Source organism: Balaenoptera physalus (assembly GCF_965194825.1).
Source record: "Balaenoptera physalus genome assembly, chromosome: 15".
NCBI classification, from domain to species: domain Eukaryota; kingdom Metazoa; phylum Chordata; class Mammalia; order Artiodactyla; family Balaenopteridae; genus Balaenoptera; species Balaenoptera physalus.
The window spans coordinates 77,367,648-77,387,758 of NC_138894.1; the positions used below are offsets into that span (position 1 = coordinate 77,367,648).

The 20,111-nt window shown below is 54.6% G+C and overlaps 2 protein-coding genes across 3 annotated transcripts in view; one reads left to right on the forward strand and one right to left on the reverse strand.

Annotated features, from left to right (window-relative positions):
- CIB4 (calcium and integrin binding family member 4) overlaps nt 1-1,158 on the forward strand; it is a 47,545-nt gene extending 46,387 nt beyond the window's left edge. The window contains exon 7 of the mRNA XM_082428036.1: nt 963-1,158. Within this exon, the coding sequence (XP_082284162.1) occupies nt 963-993 (31 nt within the window). The 3' untranslated portion in view covers nt 994-1,158. The remainder of the gene's footprint in view (nt 1-962) is intronic.
- On the reverse strand, nt 1,111-19,925 carry CIMIP2C (ciliary microtubule inner protein 2C). 2 transcript variants are annotated; one of them, XM_082428029.1, is made up of 4 exons: nt 17,683-19,920; nt 6,556-6,823; nt 5,188-5,300; nt 1,111-3,028 (listed from the first exon to the last, which is right to left on the reverse strand). In XM_082428029.1, the coding sequence occupies exons 1-4, from the start codon at nt 17,754-17,756 to the stop codon at nt 2,884-2,886; spliced, it is 600 nt and encodes a 199-aa protein (XP_082284155.1). In that variant the 5' UTR covers nt 17,757-19,920; the 3' UTR covers nt 1,111-2,883. The 2 variants fall into 2 exon arrangements, with proteins under 2 accessions (XP_082284155.1, XP_082284154.1); XM_082428028.1 differs by lacking the exons at nt 1,111-3,028; nt 5,188-5,300 and adding an exon at nt 5,311-6,069 and having other exon boundaries at nt 6,392-6,823; nt 17,683-19,925.
- Between the last annotated feature and the right edge of the window lie 186 nt (nt 19,926-20,111).

Consider the following 20,111-nt stretch of genomic DNA (forward strand, 5'->3'; position numbering starts at 1 on the left):
CGGAAAGGGGCCTTAATGGTCGTTAGCTGTCCAAACTCCTTTGAGACAATCGGCCATCTCCATACTGGCTGTATTTAACAGTCTTATTTGGGTCCTTCCAGTTGTGGGAAACATACCACCACTGAAGGCAGCCCATTTCATGAGGAACAGCCCTTTTAGGGCAATCTTCTCGCGCTGAGCTGCATCTGTTTGCCTGTGTCTGCTACTCCTGGGCCCTATTCTGCCCTTGGTCTTCAGTCTAGGTGATTTAGATAGCAAGGAAGAATGCCCACTCAAAATGGTTTAACAAACCAATCAAAAAAGAACAAAAACAGCTAGACCGCAGAGAGCACCTGGTCAGGGGCCCAGAGTCTCTGCCTCTGTCCTCAGCAACTCTGGACTTTGCTTTATGTGCAACCATCAATCTCTGCTTTGTCAGACATGAGGCCAAATGTGGCCTCCACAGCGGTCAAGTTTATGTCTATTTGGCTCTGAATGACCCTCAGTGAATGTCTCTCAGCTCTGGCTCCAAATTCTCAGAGAATCTGATTGGCCAGCTCCAGGCAGGTGTCCAGCCCTCTTCCAACCGCCTGGCCGGAGCAGGGGGCCCTCCATTCCAACATGGTTACCAGAGGGCTTAGCCTGGGCAGACTCTCTAAAAGAGGATCCACACTTGGACCACCCCCGCCAACCGAGGTAATTCCTCTTCCTCCATAACAGCCCAGCACATGACTGGAGCTGGAATCTTGTCTGCCTTGAGTTTTTTCTTTGAATCTCTCCCATTTCTTTCCACTGGTTCCAGTACCACAAGGTTCTGACAGCCTTTGCATTCTAAAGCTGCTCAAAGGAGGCTTTGAGTTGGCTTGGGAGAGCTGCAAACTGGCCATCACTCAGAGAAAGGGACACAAGAAGTGCGAACCCAGAAATTAGAGGGGGCTTTACAACTGCAGGCTCGAGGTGGCTAATGGAATTCTTTCTTTCAGCTCCTTTCGGATTCACTCCTGGGGATGCTGATGTGGCCCCAAATACCTGCTCTGGTGGCCTTGAGGGGGACCCCTGGAACTAGGAATTCAACCCCCGCAGGCGCTGGGGGAAATCTGATGAGAAGAATGACTTTGTCCCCATCCCTCCTTCACTTCTAGAATATTGTTTATTCAATAAAGCAAAAGAAAAGCCTTTCCCTTTTTCCATCAGTTCATCATTTTTTGAGTGCAGGGTCATATAGAAGTACTTTTTATTAAGAACTGCTCATTCCAGGGCTTAAGTTCGCCTGTGATGCCAAGACTGGGATGGCCAGTCCTTTTGAGGCCAACACATGTCACAGCAGGGACCAGGCCAAATGGGATGAATTTCACCAGGAAAATACACGTCCTTCCCTCCCTTCCCTGGAGCCTCCGCCCAGCCTCTCTTCTCGCCTCTCGGGTGCAGGCCGTACAGAGCTACGCGCTGAGCAGTCTTTCCAAGTGGCGCCTGGCTTCCCAAGACATCTTGGCCCTACTCGGCACCCCTGCACCCTCGGGACGCGACAGTGTGTGACCAGCGATCAGGGTTTATTTGCTTTGCTACTCAGCCAAGCCCTGGAATGAATTTGGCCACCACAGGGGCTCTTTGGGGCCCAGCTGGTCTGGCACACAGGAGAGGCCCCTTAGGGGGTCTCTGAAAGCTGTCAGATGCCTACCTGACGGGCACATGTTTTTTCTTGTTTACCCTATCCTCAGCGGAGGAGGTGTCTAAATGCTGGCTCACGGGGAAGGTCTATTTCACCCTCCCGTGTACTTGAACCTGCTGCGGTTGCCTTGCCTGTAGGGGAAATAAGAGCCCATTTCACCCATTTAGGGGAAATAAGAGCCCTTTCTTGATGGAGTCCCTTGATCAAATCCAGGAGGTGCTGGAATGTTGGAGAATTCCTATGGAATGGGTACACACCTGACCCAAGGTTCCCATTCTAGATCCTGTCTCCAAAGGGGCTGTCCCCCACATCCTGTGCCCTGTCCCACAGACAGGAGGCCTCCCAGGAGGTGGGAAGCAGCGGCCCCCAGACCCTGACCCTCCCAGGCCACCTCCAGATGTGACCTAGGAACCCAGTGTCCACTCTGGCGTAAAGGTCCCTGATGCACAGTGATGCCTTGAAGAGTGTCTTAGTCTCGGGTCCCTTCCCTCCTGTCCCCTTCTAGAAATAGTCCCAGGGGGTAGGTCCCAAGTCAGACTGTCCCTGCCAGTCTGGGCAGAATGCAGAAAGTGGTTTCACCTCTCAGGCACCACAGGGCCCTCCGGGATCTGCGTCATCCCCACCCCACATGGGCCACAAGCAGAGTGTGTGGTGGAGATAGCAGAGCTCGGGAGTCAGAAAGACCTGAGTTCGAATCCTGACTGTGCCACTTCTCAGCTGCATGAGGTTGGACAATTCTTTCCACCTCTGAGCCTTGGTGTCTTTATCAGTAAAGTGGGGGCAACACCCCCTCTCGCACAGGCTATCGTGTGAATGAAATGATGCTGAGCCGAGGCTCAAGTGGGAATCCCTTTGCATCTGACACCAGCGCAAGCATTCCAGGGCCACTGCACCCTCATTCTCAGACGTGGCATAATGGGACTTCCTTGATTATCCCAGTGGAAGCAGATGGGAGGTATCTCTGTGCCTGAGTGACCTGCCACCGAGACTCAGGAGCCCTACAGTCCTCAGGGGAGAGGTGTGTGGGCCCAGCAGGGTGCTGACATCGCCTTTTCTTGGCTCTAACACCTGGGGTGAGCATTCCACAGGCCCCTCAGACACCGTGCTGTGTGACCCTCAGTGCTGTCCTGCTGTGGCCAAGTGCTCCTGGGGCTCAGAGGAGAGGAGCGTGGGAGGGTAACGGATAAAGATTTTATTCCAAAAAGCCGACCTGGTGATGCCACAGCTCTCAGGCATCAGGCTCTGAACTCAAAGTAGCAGTCCCGCATCTGTCGCTCCTGTGCGGAGACCCTCTTCCCTGATGGGAATGTCTGGTAGGTCCTCAGGTTCTCAGGGGATACTCTTAAAAGGTGCCACTTCTTCTTCGGGCCCAGAGGAGGCCTGGGGGTGAGGATGGAGCTAGTGTTATGCAATGAACCAGATAGGGAGGGTGAAAAAGGCCCATTTCCCAGCCCGTGCTGCTGACGACCCTGCTGGCTGCTCGTCAGCTTGACACCTGGTAAGTCACCCTGCACTCGAGGTCAGAATGACTTGTGTTTGCACAGCGGTACAGTGGTTAAGAGCAAGGACATAGGTGTCAGGAAGCTGGGATGGATTCTGGCCCAATTCCTGCTAGAAGTGTACACATGTAAAAATGGACTAATGTCGGTACCTCCCTCCTAGCTCTGTTTTGAGGAGTAGATGAAGTAATGCGTACAAAGCACTTAACATAATGCTGAACGAGGAGCAAACACTCAACAAGTGTTATAAGAAATGTGCTGCTGCTACTGATGATGATGGTGATGGTGGTGGTGATTGGTGATGTTGATGGTGATGGTGATAATGGTGATGTTGATGGTGATGGTGATAATGGTGATGGTGATGGTGATAATGGTGATGGTGATGGTGATGATGACAGTGATGGCAGTGGACCTCAGGGAAGGACAGGGACTTTCCCCGGGCCACAGAGATGATCAGGGTAAAGGCTGAGTGCAGACACTGACCCTCTTACTCCCAACCACCTAGGTGGTCCTCTGTGTTAGATGTGAAGCTGTCAGCAGCAGCACGGGCTGCCAGGCAGTTTGGAGAAGGAACAGAGCTGGGCGTCCTGGGGTCCCACAGCTGCAGGAGATGCAGATCCTGCCTGGAGAGGTCTCAAGGGGAGACTTGTCCCCACACGAGGCCCTGCACTGTCTCCAGGGATGGACTGACTCAGAGCCACTCCAAGGGTGGAGATGGCCAACCTAGAATCCTAGAGTTGGCGTTGGGAGATCTGGGTTCTCTCCAGTTCTGCCTTCAACCAGACTCGCCATGGCACAAGTTCCCGAGGCCATTGTGGAGTCTCAGTTTCCGTATTTAGAAAATGGGCCCATCTGTCCTGCACAGAAAAACCTATAGAGGATGTTAAATTGTATCTTTAAAAATCATTAAACTCGGGCTTCCCTGGTGGCGCAGTGGTTGAGAATCTGCCTGCCAATGCAGGGGACACGGGTTCGAGCCCTGGTCTGGGAAGATCCCACATGCCGCGGAGCAACTGGGCCCGTGAACCACAACTACTGAGCCTGCGCGTCTGAAGCCTGTGCTCCGCAACAAGAGAGGCCGCGACAGTGAGAGGCCCGCTCACCGCGATGAAGAGTGGCCCCCGCTCGCCGCAACTAGAGAAAGCCCTCGCACAGAAACGAAGACCCAACACAGCCAAAAATAAATTAATTAATTAACTAAAAAAAAAAAAAAGCAACTATACTCCAATTTAATTAATTAATTAATTTTTAAAAATCATTAAACTCTATGGAAAGGGTTGCTGCTTTATCAATAACAACAATGGCAAGGCTCAGGGCTCTTGAGGCAAGCAATGGGTCAGCATGGAGTTGGAAACCCAAGATCTGCCCACTGACCTCCCGATGCCCCCTACTCCACAGGACACCTCACAGCACAGACTTCTGATCTCCCTGCCTGGGTGTCAGGAGGGAGAGTGAGGAAACCACATGCCCTGATTACCTCACAGGGCAGAGCTGGCCTTCCCCGGGAGAAGAAGCTCTCCCGGATAAAAGCAGCAAACGGCGGACAGGGAGGAACTTTCACATTTGTTAGAGGGACAGTTGGACTTTGAAAAATATGTTCACATCCCTAAAAGAACATTTTCGGAGTCTGGGGTGGGGCTGGGGAGACAGCCCTGCTTTGTGTAGTACCCTCTGGGTCCACCAGAGGGCAGAAGCTCCTTGCTGCACCGAGGGGCTGTGCTGGCGTTTGGACGAGTGTAGCTGCAAGGCTGCCATTGCAAGGGGAGAAGCCTGCAGACTCAGGCCAGCAAGGATTATGGGGTTTGCTCCCAAACTCCCAGGGCATCTGAAAATGCTCTTCCTGATTCCGCCCATTCAGGTTCCTGGCATCCCTCCTGAGGCTGCTGAAACCCTGACCCCCTGGCTCTGTAACTGTCACCCTGTGCATTGTGGGGTAAAGCCTTAACTCATTTCTCAGTCTGGGGGCCCGCATGCCTGGCAAGAGCAGGTGCCCTCTGGCGGTGTGCTGAATGTATGGAGGAGGAGAGGGCAGGAACTCACAGGTCGGTGGGGGTGGGGTACCGTTCCCACTCCCTCACAGGCAGCACGAAGTAGGGGACCCGGGGCGCCATGCCCGTCTTGTCTTGATAGTACTCCCGATGCTGCTGCGTCATCTACAGCTCAACCAAGGAAGAGATGACAGGTCGTAAGTGTGCAGGAGTGACCTCGGGCCCCTGCAGCCCCTGCCTGGCTGTACCTGGGCAGGGGGGTGGGGGCCGTCTCCCCAAATGCCCTCAGAGAAGAGTCCCCAGCTAGGTGTCCTCCTGAGCCTCAGCTCCTGTCGCCACGCCAGCTTTGCTAGGGCAAGTAAACAAGGCAGGGGACCAGCAGAGGTAGGGGATGTGAAGCCCAGCTCAGTAGGTAGCACAGGTAAGCTGTGTGCGTGTGTGTGTGTGTGTGTGTGTGTGTGTGTGTGTGTGTGTGTCCCTTTCCCTCCCTCCCGGGCAGGTTGTGCTCTGTGAGCCAAGGTGGAGGTAAAGAACGTCCCAGGCGCACAGCCCGGTTCCACAGCTCCTCGGAGTCCGACCGCGTGGACCCGGTCATCTCTCCCGGGAAGCTGCCTTCTCATGCAGTCCTCCACCCTGGGGGCCTGGAGGCATCTGTGCCCTTGAAATCAGGCTGGGAGGGATGCTTGCCAGGGAGCGAGGGGGACCACAGCGGAGAGGGAGCCCTGGCCTCCCCTGAGTGGGGTGAGCGCCCGTGAGCCTGTGGCTGGCTGGGATGCGTCTGAACGGATCCAGAGGAGGCTTTCTGAGCCCGAGGAGCAGGATAAGGACAAGGAGGGGTGTGGGCAGGCCCCCCCCTCCATCCGCCTCTGTTCCCCTGAGGGCAGTTAGGGTCTGCTCTGGGGCTGAGGCCGACTCGAGCACATCCTCAATGGGCCTGTGGAGCAGGGAGGTGGTGTCAGGTGGGCACCCGGATTCGGGTGTACAATCGAGAGTAGACTTGGGGCTGGAACCTGGGTGGGGCTCAGCAGCCCTCAGTGCGTGTGACTCATCCTGGGGGTGAATCTTAGGGCTTTTGCTCAGAAAGCAGGTAAACAAGCACCCAGTGGGAGAGGCTGCTGGGCGGAGGTGAGGGCGGGAACATCCCCAAAGGCTCCCAGCTCTCCCGCCAGTGGGAGAAACACTCTGGAGCCCCCAGAGTAGGGGGAGGTCAGGGAAGCAGAGCGCTGAGCCCCTCCCCACTCCCCGGCCAAACTCACCAGGTTCCCTGCTGGCTCAGGGGCTCTGAGGAAGCAAACAGAGGTGCTCTGGAGGCTGAGAGTCTCCCCTGGCCGCCAGCGGTCACTCCCTCCCCACGGTGTGGGGAGAGGGGACGTCGGGGGGAGGGCAGAGAGGTGGCAGTAGCCCAGCCCGGGGCGCCCACCTGGTAGAAGTGCGAGAGCTCGGCCGCGCGGCTACTGTCCAGGTTGAAGCGGGTGCAGCTGGGGGCATGCAGCCAGCGGTCCCGGGTGCGGGAGCGGTCACTCAGCACCTGGTTGGGGTTTGGGAACAAGCTGGCCGGGAAGTGGCCGCCTGTGCGGAAGGGAGTGTGGCTCTTCTCTGCGTTGCGCTGCTCCTGGAGGTACTTGAGCGTGGTGGTGCCGTAGGGGGAGCCGAAGGAGAAGGTCACGCCAGGAACATGGCCTTGGTACCTGAGAGAGCAGGGGAGGGGGGAGAGATGGGTGATGGGCTGTAGGCCAGTTCCGAGAGGCCCTGCAAGATTGCGGGAGAGGTCAGCGGCCCCGCTGGTCACCTCCGGGCCTTGAGAGGCTTCCTAAGGTACACGGCCCAGCTCGAGCCCCTGGGGAAGGACAAGTGAAAGAGGCTCTGGGCCTCTGCCTCCCCACAGAGGTCATCTCTCCAGACCAGAGGCTCACACAGGGGCCAGGACACCTGGGTTCCAGTCCTGACCCCCTCAGCGAGGCTGCAGGCAAATCACTCTCCCTTGATGGCCCTCCATTGAAGGAGGGGTTGGCCTGAAGATGCGGAAGCCTCCTGCAGCTGTGACGTTCTGCGGTTATCCCGTGAAGGGGCAGGGGGCATGTGATGAGTGTCAACTCTGGTGTAGCCTCGCTTCCGGCACCACAGCCTCACCGGGTGCCACCCAGCCGGCCTGGAGAGCTCGCCCAGGTTCTGGAGCTCTGAGAGCCTTATACAGAGCTCCATCACCCTCTGCGACCAAGGGGGCTAGTGGGAGGGACAAGGGCAGGGCGAGCAGAGATGCTTGGGGACACAGAGAGCATAGAAGACACAGCTCAAGACCCCTGGTTAAGTGAGACTCACACAGAGAGAACCAAGACTTGTTTGGGGAAAGGGAGGGGAGAGGAGGGGCGAGTCGGTGACATCAGAGAGCATGGGAATCAGACTTCTGGCAAATAAGAGATCAAAGCTCCCCAGTCAGCACAGCCTCCCCTGGGCTCCCCCCCTCTGAAACCTGGCCCTGCCCCCATGTTGCCACTGAGGTCACTCTTGCCGAGGTCACCAGTGGCCCTCCTGCAGCGCTGGACACTGTGGACCGCTCTCTTCTTGAAATATCACTCGTGGTTTCTATTACGCTGCTCTCTTGTTCGCTGTTGGTTTTCACCAACACCTCTGTTCTTCCTTTCTCAATCTCCTTCTCATCATGTTCCCTCTCTGCCCACTTCCTCTGGGGTCTGTCCAGGGCCCACCCAGTCTTCCTGGTGATGGCCTCCATGCCGTGGCCTTAACCTTCACCTGTGTGTGCAGGACCCCTGGTCTCCAGCTCCAGCTCAGAAGTTCCCTCCAAGCTTCAGACTCCTGTGTACAGCTGCACACTACTCATCTCCCTGGGATGTCCCCCAGGCCTCACCTCCCACCTCCACCTTCCCCAACAGTCTAGTCCCACCTCCGTGAAGAGCACTCCGTGATGTCCAAGGCAGAGCGGGCATCCATCTCCCCCAGCTTCATCCCTCACGTCCCATCAGCCACCAAGCCCTGCAGCTACATCCCCGCCACCTGAGCTCAAGCTCCATTGCCTTTCACCTGGACCGCGGCTGCAGCCTCCTCCCTGTTCTCCTGTCTGCACTCGCACCTCCAGCCCATTTTCCACACTTCAACCAGACTGAACTTTCTGAAGTCAGCTCCTTAGCGTGGCAGGCAAGGCTGTCAGTGACCTGACCCTTGCCTCTGTCTCTGCCTCATCAGTTACCCTACATCCCGGTTGCAAACAGCCATTGTAGTTCCTGTGTGTAATGGCTCTTCCTGCCCCCCACCCTGCCTTTACCCTCACTCTCCCCACTGGGGTCTTGCCCTGTGCCTTCTGCCATCAGGAATGACAAACCTGTCCACCACCACCCCATCCCCTGCCCCTTGCCTCCCAGTACTAAAAGGTCCTTTAAGACTTGCCTAAATGTCACTTCTTTGAAGAAGCCTTTCCTTGCCACCTCTTCTAGGTCTAGGTGGGTCCCACTCTCTGTTCTCTCTGTGCCCTAAACCCCTTCCACCAGCTGCATCTCACCCTGTCCTGCTACTGTCTGCATACATCTTGTCTCCCTGCTAGACTGGGAGCTTCTCAAGGGCAGAGTTTGATCACATCTTACTCATGTCTGATCCCCAGTTCTCCAAACCGGGTCAGGCACATGGTCTGTGGGCAGGAAATGTCTATTAAACAAATGACGAGGTGAGTAGCTGGTGTGCCAACAGTACCAGTGACGTTACGGTGGGACCTACAGACACAGACACTGGAAGCCGGTGGCCATGCTCCAGGGCCCTCCAATGCATCTCCTGAGACCACCCCACTGCAAGGCTTGACATCTGACTACCTCCCGGTTGAGCTCCCTCCCCGACATGAAAACATTCCCAGGGAAGCCCCGGAAAGTGCAGGGAGCCGGCCAGGCCACTCGTCCTGCACCAGAGGCCAAAGCACGGTGAGGCCCTTGAAGACGTGCTTCAGTATTACCTCTGAGGGCTGCCCTGGGCCTCAGGCTCCTCACAGGTAGAATGCGTGTTGGCCTAGAGTTAGAAAGAAATGCATGATTTCATCTTTGGATGAAAGGCGAGAAAGTTAAGCACCGTGATTACTGACGCACCTTCCAATGGCTTTCCACTGTAGGCAGAATAGAAGGAGTCCTTCCCCGGTTCCTGGTCCTACCCTCCCTCCGCAGCTCTACCTTCCTGCGATCCTGCAGCATTCGAGGCTGGCCCGGGGCCAGAGCAGTGAGCGACGGGGCTGCGGAGTGGGCAGCAGAGGGGAGAGACCCTCCACTGGACTCAGGCCTTTCTCCAGCCTCACCTCTCTCATCCCTTGGCTTCTTTCTGCCCTGGGTGCCGTGACCCTGGTGGTCCTAACCCTCTCCCTCCTGCCTCAGTGCCCCTTCCTGTTGGCCCCTCCTGAGTTCCTTGCTGGCGGCCACGTCTCCTGTCCTCGAAAGATGGTGGGGTTGGTGAGTGCCTGTGAGCCTGTGAGCCTGTGGGCCGCTTTCAGGACGGAGTCCTCTTCTTTGCCATGGCCTTCCCCCTCCTGGGCTGCAGCACCCTCTCCTGCCTCACCAAGGCCTCACTCCCCCATCCGTCCGTCCCTGTCTCTCAGCCTCTGTCCCCCCTCCCACCCCATCTAGGCTCTCTCCTGCTCCCCTACTGTCTTCTCCTCTGTCCACAAACATTCAAAGTTTTTCCTAGATCGCAAAATTCCACACTTGGCCTTGCTGCTTTCTACAACCCTTTCTCTTCCTTTATTTCCAAATTTCTCCAAGGAATCCTCTATACAAATTTCTACCTTCATTTCTTCTATTCCTATGCTTTCCTTCTGACCCGTCACTTGAATGTGTGCTTGTGCTTTTTCATGAAGGTCATATAAGATCATCCAGTCGCCAAATCCCACATCCTTGGCCCACACTCCCTCTCTGCAACATTCGCACTGATGAAGAAACTCATTTGGAAGAAGCATCACCTAAGACAAAGAGGCAGAGTCCCTGAAAGTTCTTTGTGCTGTGTATGAAACGTCATAAAAATAGCAGTGCCATCATCAAGAAGTCAAAGACAAGCAGTTGGGAGGTGCTTCCTCCTTCATCGCTATGAGTCGTTCCGTGTGGAGGGAACTGTCCACCAGCCGTCTCCAGCCCTCACTTGTTCTTCCACATTAGAAGTGGAGGAACATCTACCTGGGGGGGTGAAGCCCACTCTCCCTGCCTCTTTTGCTTGGAAGCAAGGAAGCCCACCCTGCTCCTCCATGCCCTGTTTTGGGGGACCCACTCTGCCCTTCAGGAGGAAAGCCTGCCCCAGCCCAGCCTGGCCATCTCATCCGGGTTCAGCGTCAGCCCCATTCTCCAACGCCAGCTTTCCCTCTTTTATCTTCTTTCTCAAGTGGTTCAGAACGCAGGGGATGAAAGAGGTGCCAGTCACCAGGTGTTGCCAAACTCCAACACAGAGAAAATGAAGCAACAGAATGAAAACTAAACAACCGTCTACAGCACTCTGCACAGAAAAGAGCATGACCCAAGAGTATCAAACTGGCCAGTCATCCAGGTATAAAGGCAGCTGTATGAAAGAACTCAGGCAATAAAGCACCCAAAGCTCTTCTTGAAAGCAGTGTTCAATGATGAAATCCTGCCAACTAAGAGATGATTCAAAAGAAAAAAAATACTCAGGAATGTAGAACCTCTGTAAGAATGACTGGTGGTTACTTCACATCTATTTAAGTGCAGAGAACCAAGAATAGCTACTAGGTGAAGGCTGGCTGCAGAAAAGAATGTAAATGTTATAAAACCTGTCAAAGGAAAAAATAATTTAAGCAACAAAAGTTGGGGGGTGGGTGGAGGGGAGACGGGCGTGCACTTAGAATTTCTAAAGCATAGTCAATCAGTGGCATCTAAAATTGAAACACGTTGGTGAAAATAACACAATGTAATTAACCCCTTAACGGTGCTTATTCTCTCTCCCTCTCTCCGTCAGAGGGAACTCTTAGAAACGGAGATCTCTTATGATGAATTAGCATTTATCTAAAATCTGTTCTTCCATTTTACTTCAGTATCTTTCTCTTCAGTTAAGTTTGAGTAACATTAAATTTCATGCTTTTCATTTTAAAATAGTAAGTATGGTAAGATCATATTTTTATAAAATTGCTCTCTTATCTTTCTGTCCATCGATCCATCCACCCATCCATTTAGTCTTTTATCTGAATATACACATAAAAAGAAATCTAAAATGATTTTTAGGTTAATTCCAGGTGTTTGGATTTGGGGTGATTTGTTGCGTTCTTCTTTACCTGCACAGGTAATACTTTTTAAGAGAGTCAGATGGCATTAAGAGTTACTTTATTGGGAACCCATTGTGTGCCGGTGCGATGCTAGGTGTCGAGAATACAAAAGCCTGCATCGCTCAGCCCTCCTTCCTCCCGCCTCCCCCTCATTCAGTATTTATTGAGTCCTGGTGTGTATGTGCAGGAATGGTGCCAGCAGTCAAGGCTCTAATGCTATTAAACACGAGGAGGGAAGGCCCATTCCCATGAAGGTCGGGTGGGGAGAGTACTGGTGGAGCTCCATGAAGGGGTCTCCATCAGGGGAGGCTTTGAGGAAAACCTCAGTGTGGAGGAGGACGGACTGGAGTCTGGCTCTCTTCCCCTGCTCATCTTCTAGGTGCTGGTGTTGCCCCAGGGTCCTCTTCTCTCTTCAGGGACCCACTCCCTCCGGGAGAGCTCATCCACGTTAGAGTTCCAACACCGAGGACACCCAGATCGGTGTCTCCAGCTCTGACCCTTCTCCCGGCTACAGAGCCACACACCCGGCTGTCCACCGAGGGCTTGCCCAGGGCCCCCAGACTCAGCACAACTGAAGACAGCCAGCTGCTCCTCCTGGACATCCCTGTCCTGGCTAACACCACCTCACCTACCAGAATCCACCAGAATCCACCAGAAACCGGGCATCACCCTGCCAACCGTCACATCCAACCTCTCCCTAAGTCCTGCTTTTGCTCCCTCCTTAGTGACTTTCCCACTGCCCTCCTCCATCCCATGGCTACCAGCCCTCCTCTTGCTCACCTGGACAGCCTCAGATCTCTGAGCTAGTCCCCTAGACCAAGTGTCACCCCTGCAGCCTGTCGTCCACACTGATGCCAGAGTGACCTTTCATCATCTGATCACCATGGCTCACCTCTCTTTTCACTTCCCCATGGGCGCCCGATGCCCCAGAAGTGTTACTCACATCCCTGGGGCCCCACGTGCTCTCCAAGCCTTCACACACGTTTCCTCCGCCTGCATCTCCTCCTGCCTCCTGGGGCATCTCGCCCTCACTCACAGAGCCAGGCTCCCTGTCGCCTTCCCTGGCCACCCACCCTCTGCCCAGCGTCTCTGCCTCACAGCAGGATTATGATCCTTCATCGACACCGAGATCCACGTTAGCTCAGCTCCTCTGCTAATGAGCGTTCTCTTTTATCCTCAAAACCTACACAGCCCCTGACACATGACAAGTGCTCAGTAATGTTCACTGAAGGAGGCTCAAGTCCAGAAGCCGGGGGCACCATTACCTGGAACGCTGGGCTCCTGTCTGACGAGCATGCGGGCCCAGAGCGCCCCACCCATAGGGGCGTCTGCACACCTCAAAGAAAGGAGCTGTAGAAAAGTGACATGTCATCGTGATTCTTGTCTTTGCCACCCCCAGGCTCTCCGCCACACTCCTCCTCTGCTGCCTGCTTTCCCACCTTCTCTGAATGCCAAGATATTTGCATCCCAATAGAAGAGAAGCCCTCTCCTCCGCAATCCTCCTAAGGTTCTGCGTGGGTTCTGGATTCCATTCAGCCCCTCTTGCTGAGGGCGGGGCCCGTGCACATGCGCACGTGTGTGTGTGTGCGCGCGCACGCGTGCCCACGCACATGGTCATATTTATTTAGCCCTCAGCGGGCACACCTTGACTAGTAGGTCTATGTCCCTGCACGCACTTGCATTTGCGAGCTGTGAGCGTGACAGTGCGGTTCCATGGTAGAGCCCTGTTTTTGTTGGGCGTGTGGCACGCCATGGTGGAGAGGACAGAGGGGAACGGCATGTTTCACGATGGGGCATCGGATGGGCCCTACAGACCCTCACACCTCCTCCTCCTCGACCCCTTCATCCATCCCTGCCCCTCACCCACCTGCGCACCACACAAGCTTGGAGAAGGTGCTCAGCCCGGTCCGCCGTCACAGTCCCCTGAGGTTACTGGGCACACAGGGAGCCATCCCTCCCCGCCTCTTAATAGCACTGCTTGGTCCCCCAGCTAACATTCAGATTAATTACCGTTCGCCATCAGGGATCCCATGAGCAGCTTATTAACTAATTAACTTGTTACTGTGCAGCCTGCTCTCATTCCAAGGGCACCCTCGTCTCCACACACTTCCTGCTGAGTACGGTTCTGATCAGGCCCCTCCCTTGGGCAACAACCTTCAAGGGCTCCCCAGCACCTGGGAAATTAAGAACAAACTGGGCCAGGTGCTCAAGGCCCTGCTTGACGTGGGCCCCCGTGAGAGGTCTTTCCAGTCTTATCACCCACTTCCGTGTCCCAGTGTAACTGAGCAGGACCCTACGGGGCTTTCCAGGGACAGAATCCCCAACCGTGTCTTCCGCCTGCCTCTCGTCTGTAGAAGAACTTCAGCCTCCCAGGCCTTCCCAGAGTTCCAAAGAATAAATTTAATCAGAGACATGAGAAAATGCAGAAAGACAGGAAAACAGTCAAGCAAGACGAAATAGTAATAGTTCAGCCATTAAACAAAGTCAAGGACCTCTAGTTCCTCCGCAAGGACTATAGATAATATTCTGAGCCATGTCCTTTGAGCCATTTTGCAGATACTGACCCCACCCCCAACAGGCGGAAGAAGTTAATTGCCTGCTGCCCACAAGGACAGAGACCCCAGACTGGCTGGAACCAGAAGGTTGATGATGGTAACTCCTGATTACCTCACCACCAACCAATCAGAAGAATGTCCACGAGCAGATCACACACCCCACAAACCCCCTCCCTCACCCTATCTTTAAAAATCTTTGCCTGAAAGCCTTTGGGGAGTTGGGAGGTTTTTGAGCACTAGCTACTTGGACTCCTTTCTTGGTGCCCTGCAATAAACGCGGCACTTTCCTTCACAGCAACCCAGGTCAATGGATTGGTTTTACTGTGCGCAGGCAAGCAGACCCAAGTTTGGTTCGGTAACATCAGCTTTGCCACTCCAGGCAAAAAGGCCATTTGTTGCTTTCAAAGCATATTCTGCTGGTACCTCCACCCCATGCCTTTCCCCATGCCATCCCCTCCGTCCAGAAGATGCTTCCTCCTCTCCCCAAATTGTGATCTTCTCCATCCTTCAAGGTACATTTCATACACCCCCTTTCCCATCGAGCCTCTTCCAACCCACCCATAGACCATGCCTGTCCCTGCCATTGAACTGTCTTCGATCTTTGTGCCTCTCTTATGTCTCAGTTCACATTCTGCTGTGTTGTAATTACCTGGGCCCTAGTATATTCTTCCTTTCTGAACTGTCAACTCCACGGGGAGAGAGGGCTGTGTTCTACTCATACTTGCATCCCTGGCACCCAGTAGATGCTCTGCAAGTATTTGCTGAATTGAACTGACAAATGGGGGCACAGCTCTATGGGCTTATGATTCTTCTGCAGAGAAGGACGGTCCCTGTTACAAAGCCCAGGTTGCCGGAGCCCCTCATCCCCCATTCTTAGGAAGGCTCCCCAGTTCCTCAGGACTGTGTGAGTGGCATCAGGTAGCTATGTGGGCACTTGGGCCTCCTACATCCTCCTGGGCAGACGGCCTTTGTTTTGTACCCCAGGATGCATGGGCAGGTCAAGTGCTCGGACTGGGAGCCCGTTGAGGTGTGGTGGGAGGCAGAGAGCAAAGGAATGGGTACCACCTAGATCTGACCTGCGGGCAGGAAGCACAGAGTGTCACTGAGCCAGTCTCATCCCTCTAAAAGCCTTACAACCCCAGGATCTCTGACCCGAGAGCTCCCTGCTCACTGCAGGGAGGGCACACGGGCCAGAAAGTGGCAAAATGTCTGAGGGCTGCACTGCCCAGAGCAGCAAGGGAGGAGGTGGAGCGTCCTTGTCTGAGGACCAGCATCTTGTTCCCCTCAGTACCCAGAATCAGGCCTTGAACACTGTAGAGATCTAACTGATGATGATTGCTAGCAGTTGGAGAGAGCAGGGTGTTGAAGTCACAGAGACCTGGCTGGGCAACCTGATGAAAGACCTTGGGCAGTTTTGCATGTGGGTTGACACCTGGGTTGTTGTGAAGATTTTTTTTTTTTTAAGTTTGTAAAAAGCCCAGCTCAGTGCCTGGCATATAATAGGTGCTTATACATGGGGGTTCACAGTGCTACTACAGGGCATCAGGGACCTGGTTCCAGCCCAGCTCTTCCATCACCAGCCTGAGGCTCAGGCAAGTCCCCATCCCCCAGACCTCAGTGACCACGTCTGGAACAGGAGGTGGTGGTGGGGCTGGACTACCTAGTTTCCGAGGTCCTCACCACTGCAAGATTTTCTGCCTCTATGAATAAAACTGGTAAGGAGGACGATCTGAATGTCAGAAGAGACTGGTTGCACTTAAAATCCTGTGATTCATCTTTGAAAATACATACAAAATAATAATTACCCAAGTGTGGCAGGGAATCTTGGATTCTTTCATTACGTTAACAAAATTGCCAATAAGGTAGCATTTAGACACATAAGACAACTCAATTCATTCCTTGTTGATGAGAATCTTTAGGGAAAGCACATCCCTCCCAGAAAGATCCAGCCAAGAAAGTAACACATAAGGGCTCAGCTGCTCAAACTAGCCCATCCACGCTTGGAACCTTATTTATGATTCACTTGTTATCACAATTTCTAGATCAGTCAGAGGACAGGGCACTCAAGGGAACTGCAGACGAGTGGCGTGGATAGAGAAGTATCCTGGGATTGCTTCTGAAACATGCAGCTTCCCTCCCCGCAACCTGGGACAGAGTGGGGGAGCCGTGGGGGAGGGTTAGGTTCCAACGGAGACTGAGGTGGGCTTAAGACAAAAATATAGCAATGTATGAAATCAAATTTCATGATAAACACCCAGAGTGTGGTGTGAACACCACTATCCAAGGCTGCAGAGATGGTGTTGAGCTCAACCTTATGTATTTACACCAGACTGGGAACCCCTCCAGGGCAGCCCCCGACTTGTTTGTCTTAACCCAACACCTGGCCCATCCCAAGCACTCAACACATCTTTATCAACGGAATGCCTAAACGATTGAAAGAATTAATAGGAAAATCCTTAGTCATCTTCTCTAACACACCTGGCTTGACTTCAGGAAACAACTGTGACCTGGTAAATCAGCTTTGTCTGATGGGAACCGAAGCAGCTTTTGAGCCCTCTAAGGCCCAGGAAAGGCCCTGTCCACAGAGGGGCTGGATTAAAGCTACGGAACCTGCCCCAACTTACTGTACTACCTCTGTGTGCAGAAATTATTTTAATATCAGAGCTCCTCTATGTCAGCCTTATTCTGCTTCAAGACAACGCAAACATCACACAAAATATACAGTGAGACCTTTTCTTTGTTTTGCAGTCTGTTTAGTTTGCAGAACAGAGCATGTGTTTTTCCACCCACATGGAGATCCTGCCTGCAAAACTCTCAAGACATTAATTTCATTCATTCTTTCAATACAGATGTGCAGGTGCTGTGCAGGCGGCTTCTCAGAATCCAGCCCCCATCCTCAATGCCCATGTTGACTAGTAGGAGAGAGAAGACAATCTCACACCCTGGAAGAGGAGGTTGGGAGTGGAAATCTCAGACACTTTGAGGAAAAGGACCAAAGAATGGAAGGGAGCGGTCGGACTTGCACCTTAGCTGTCTGGAGTGTGAAAACATCCAGAGAAAGGAAATGTAGGTTTTGCCCTGCATCCGAAAATGCTAAAGGCAGGGCAGGTCTGGGGGCTGGGAAGCTTTCAAAGGCAGCATCCTGTGAGGATTAAGTGAGATCAGTGGGAGAACCGACGAGGCGATCCGGTGGGTAGCGCACGCCACTAAACGTTACTGCCGGTCCCGCCTTGTCAGATTCTTCGAGCCCCGCTCCCGGGTGCCCACCCGGTCGCCTTCGCTCCTTCAACCAACAAGTAATTCATGTTGCAGGAATCCTGCGTGCCCGCACTGTGGTGGGGGCCGAAGAGCCCGCCCCCTTCTCGGGGACTCCTCACCCTCTTGTTCCTGCCCGGCGTCTCCAAACACCCACCCCACACGTCGTCTCCCCCTCCTCCCCCTGACCCGGACCCCAACCACGGTTATCCCGGCCCGGCGGGCTCCGCGCTCGCTAGGTACCGACTTCCTACCGAAGGGCACCTGGAGAGCCCCCGCCGCGCCCAGCCACTGCCTGCTCTGAGAGCGCAAACCCCTGGGGAGGCCACCTCGCCAAGTGAAAACGTGGCGCCCCGGGCTCGTTCAGCCCCCAAAGGGCGGAGTTTCGAGGCCGGTGGAGGGTTTTGTGGAGGGAGGAGGGGAGAGACCGCCCGCAGGGGCTCTGACCCCCCAGGTTCAGGAGGGGCCTGGTGTGCGGCGGTCTTACCCGGGCATGAGGCCGGGGGCCACGTAGGCGGCGTTGAACTCGGTCAGTAGGGTGCCCGCGCCGCGGGAGGCCATGGTGGGGGCGGCGAGCGCGCAGCGAGCCCGGGCGCTCTGGACACACGGTCAACAGCACGGGTTACCCGGCAACCGTGCGCCTGGCAACGCCAGGGGGGCTGCGCCGCCGCCGCGTTCCGGGGCCCCGCACCCCGCTCGCCGTCCCCTTCTAGGAGCAGCAAGGCGGGGCGCGCCCGCGAGACGTTCCCGCATCGCCACGTGCTCTCCTGTGTGACCCCGCAAATCGCCGCTCGCACCCAAGCCTCCGTTTTCGCATCCTTGCATCTTTCAACTTCCCCGCCAGGCCAGATGGGTGATGCTCCGAGGCGGGTCGGAGGTGGAAACGGCGCACAAAGCAGCAGCCCAAGCTCGGCTCAGCCCCAGGGCCCGAGTGGCCACAGGGACCTCAAGAGCCATTGCTCCCCAAGGTTTTCCACCGGGCCCCCGTTCCGCGGGGCCTCCAGGAGGGGGCTTCAGACGTGTGTCCCGCTTGGCGTGTTTGCCCAGGACACTGTAATTTAAGTGTGTGTGTGTGTGTGTACGAACGTCGGGAGCGAAGGACATTTTTCTCCTTAATCTCTCCTCTCTCCCTAGGAACTTCCTTCTCACCTCCGCTTGCCTCTCAAACTACTCCACAAGAGAGGTTTATCAGTAAGGAGCAAAAGCCAATCATGAAAAGGTCTAGTGTGCGATTTACACTTGCCCCAGTTCTGCAGCTCAGTCCCTTCTGTGAATCCAGGGTTGGGCGTTTGCCCCAGAGAGCAAAGCTTCAGCAGGCCCAGGTGAGGTTTCTTGGTCATAGTGCCTCCCTCCTGTAAGTGTTCGGTGCCCACACCCAGATTTCTCCAGTGACCCTCACACAGCCCTGGGCCACATGTAGGGCAGGGTGGGGCCTAAGGTCGTTAATTGGCGGGGGTGGCGAGGGTGTGATGACAGACAACCTCCAAGGCGCCAGGCTCTTTGTGTCTTGCCCCCCACCTGCTCCCCGGCTCCCCCTACAGTAGTCCTGGTGTCAGCGAGCAGCTCTGCAGTTTAGCCTCGTCCGTCACAATCTCACTTCATCTGTCAGATGAGAGGTGTTATCTTCACAGTTTGACTCTGTCAATGGCAGCTGATGAAGACCTCAGCTTCCAGAATCCTCAGAAGGCTCTCTCGGACAGATGACAATGGAACCGGCGGGGGCACAGGCTTCCAAGAGGTGCAAGAGCAGGAAAACTGAGGCCCGGGGAGGAAAAGGAGCTGAACGGGGATGAATGGTTGCAAATGGGATGCAAGACCCTCCACCCATCCTTCAAAATGCAACCACTTCTATAGATTTCTAAATTCTCCATGCAGAATGTGGGCTATGATAGGAACAACATTCATAAAAGTTGTAAAAGAACAACCTTTAGTTCTTTAGAACAACTCCAGGAAGGTGGTCCTAAAGACCCCCATCCCCAGACAAGGTCCGGTGCCCACTCCCTCTCCCCATTCATGGATTCCAAGCTGATCCACCCATGGACCCTTCGTCCTGGGTTCTGTGTGCCTGTGTTCTAGTCCGTTTGCCTCTTCTGCTTGAGGGCTAGTACTTATGTTCATCTCGGAGTCCCCAGCACCTGGTACTAGAAGGAGTTCAGTACACATTCAGTGAATAAGTGTTATACTAAGAGTTACCCAAATGGGTAATAGTCAGGAGAGTGGAAATTAAAAAGTGGGATCTGGCTTAGGTTTCAGAAGGGTCAGTGGCTCAGCCAAGGGGTGCTGTGTGCTGACCAGATGGAATTGCTACCATTTCATAGATATGGAAACTGAGGTTCAGCAAAGTTCCAGGCCTTGCCTAGGGCAAGTTCAGGGGCTTTCTTCTAAAGATGCACAGGTCCCTAGGAGGCCTCATGAAACTCACCCCCTTCACGAGAGAACATCCAGAGGGCCTAGGGAGGAGTTGGATTTTTTTCCCTGTAAAGCCTCTGAGGCCTTCGCAGTCAGGCATCTCCAATCATGCTTAGCCTGGCCCCTGAGCGCCCCCCAAGCAGCACCTCCATCCTCTCAGATCCCAGGGAGTCAGGACCCGCCCGGCCTCTTGGGGTCCTAATCTCCATGAGAGCAGGTGGGAAAGTACATTCCCTTGTCCTCTTAGGGCTCCCATTTCTGAGGCACCGGCCACCAGGCACAGCCTTGATGTTATCCAGTAGGTGCTGATTTTCCAGCTGAAGGGCCCTGGGCTGGGATTTCTACCTAGCACAGTGTGACCCATCCAGAGCATGCAGGCCCCCTGAGCCTGGTGGGCATCAGCAGCCCCACTGGCCAGCTTGACTGGGGGGAGGCACCCTGAAACCCCAGTGCGACAGCTCACCTTCCTGTGCACGCAGATCATAAAGTTCCTTCTCCCCTGTAGGA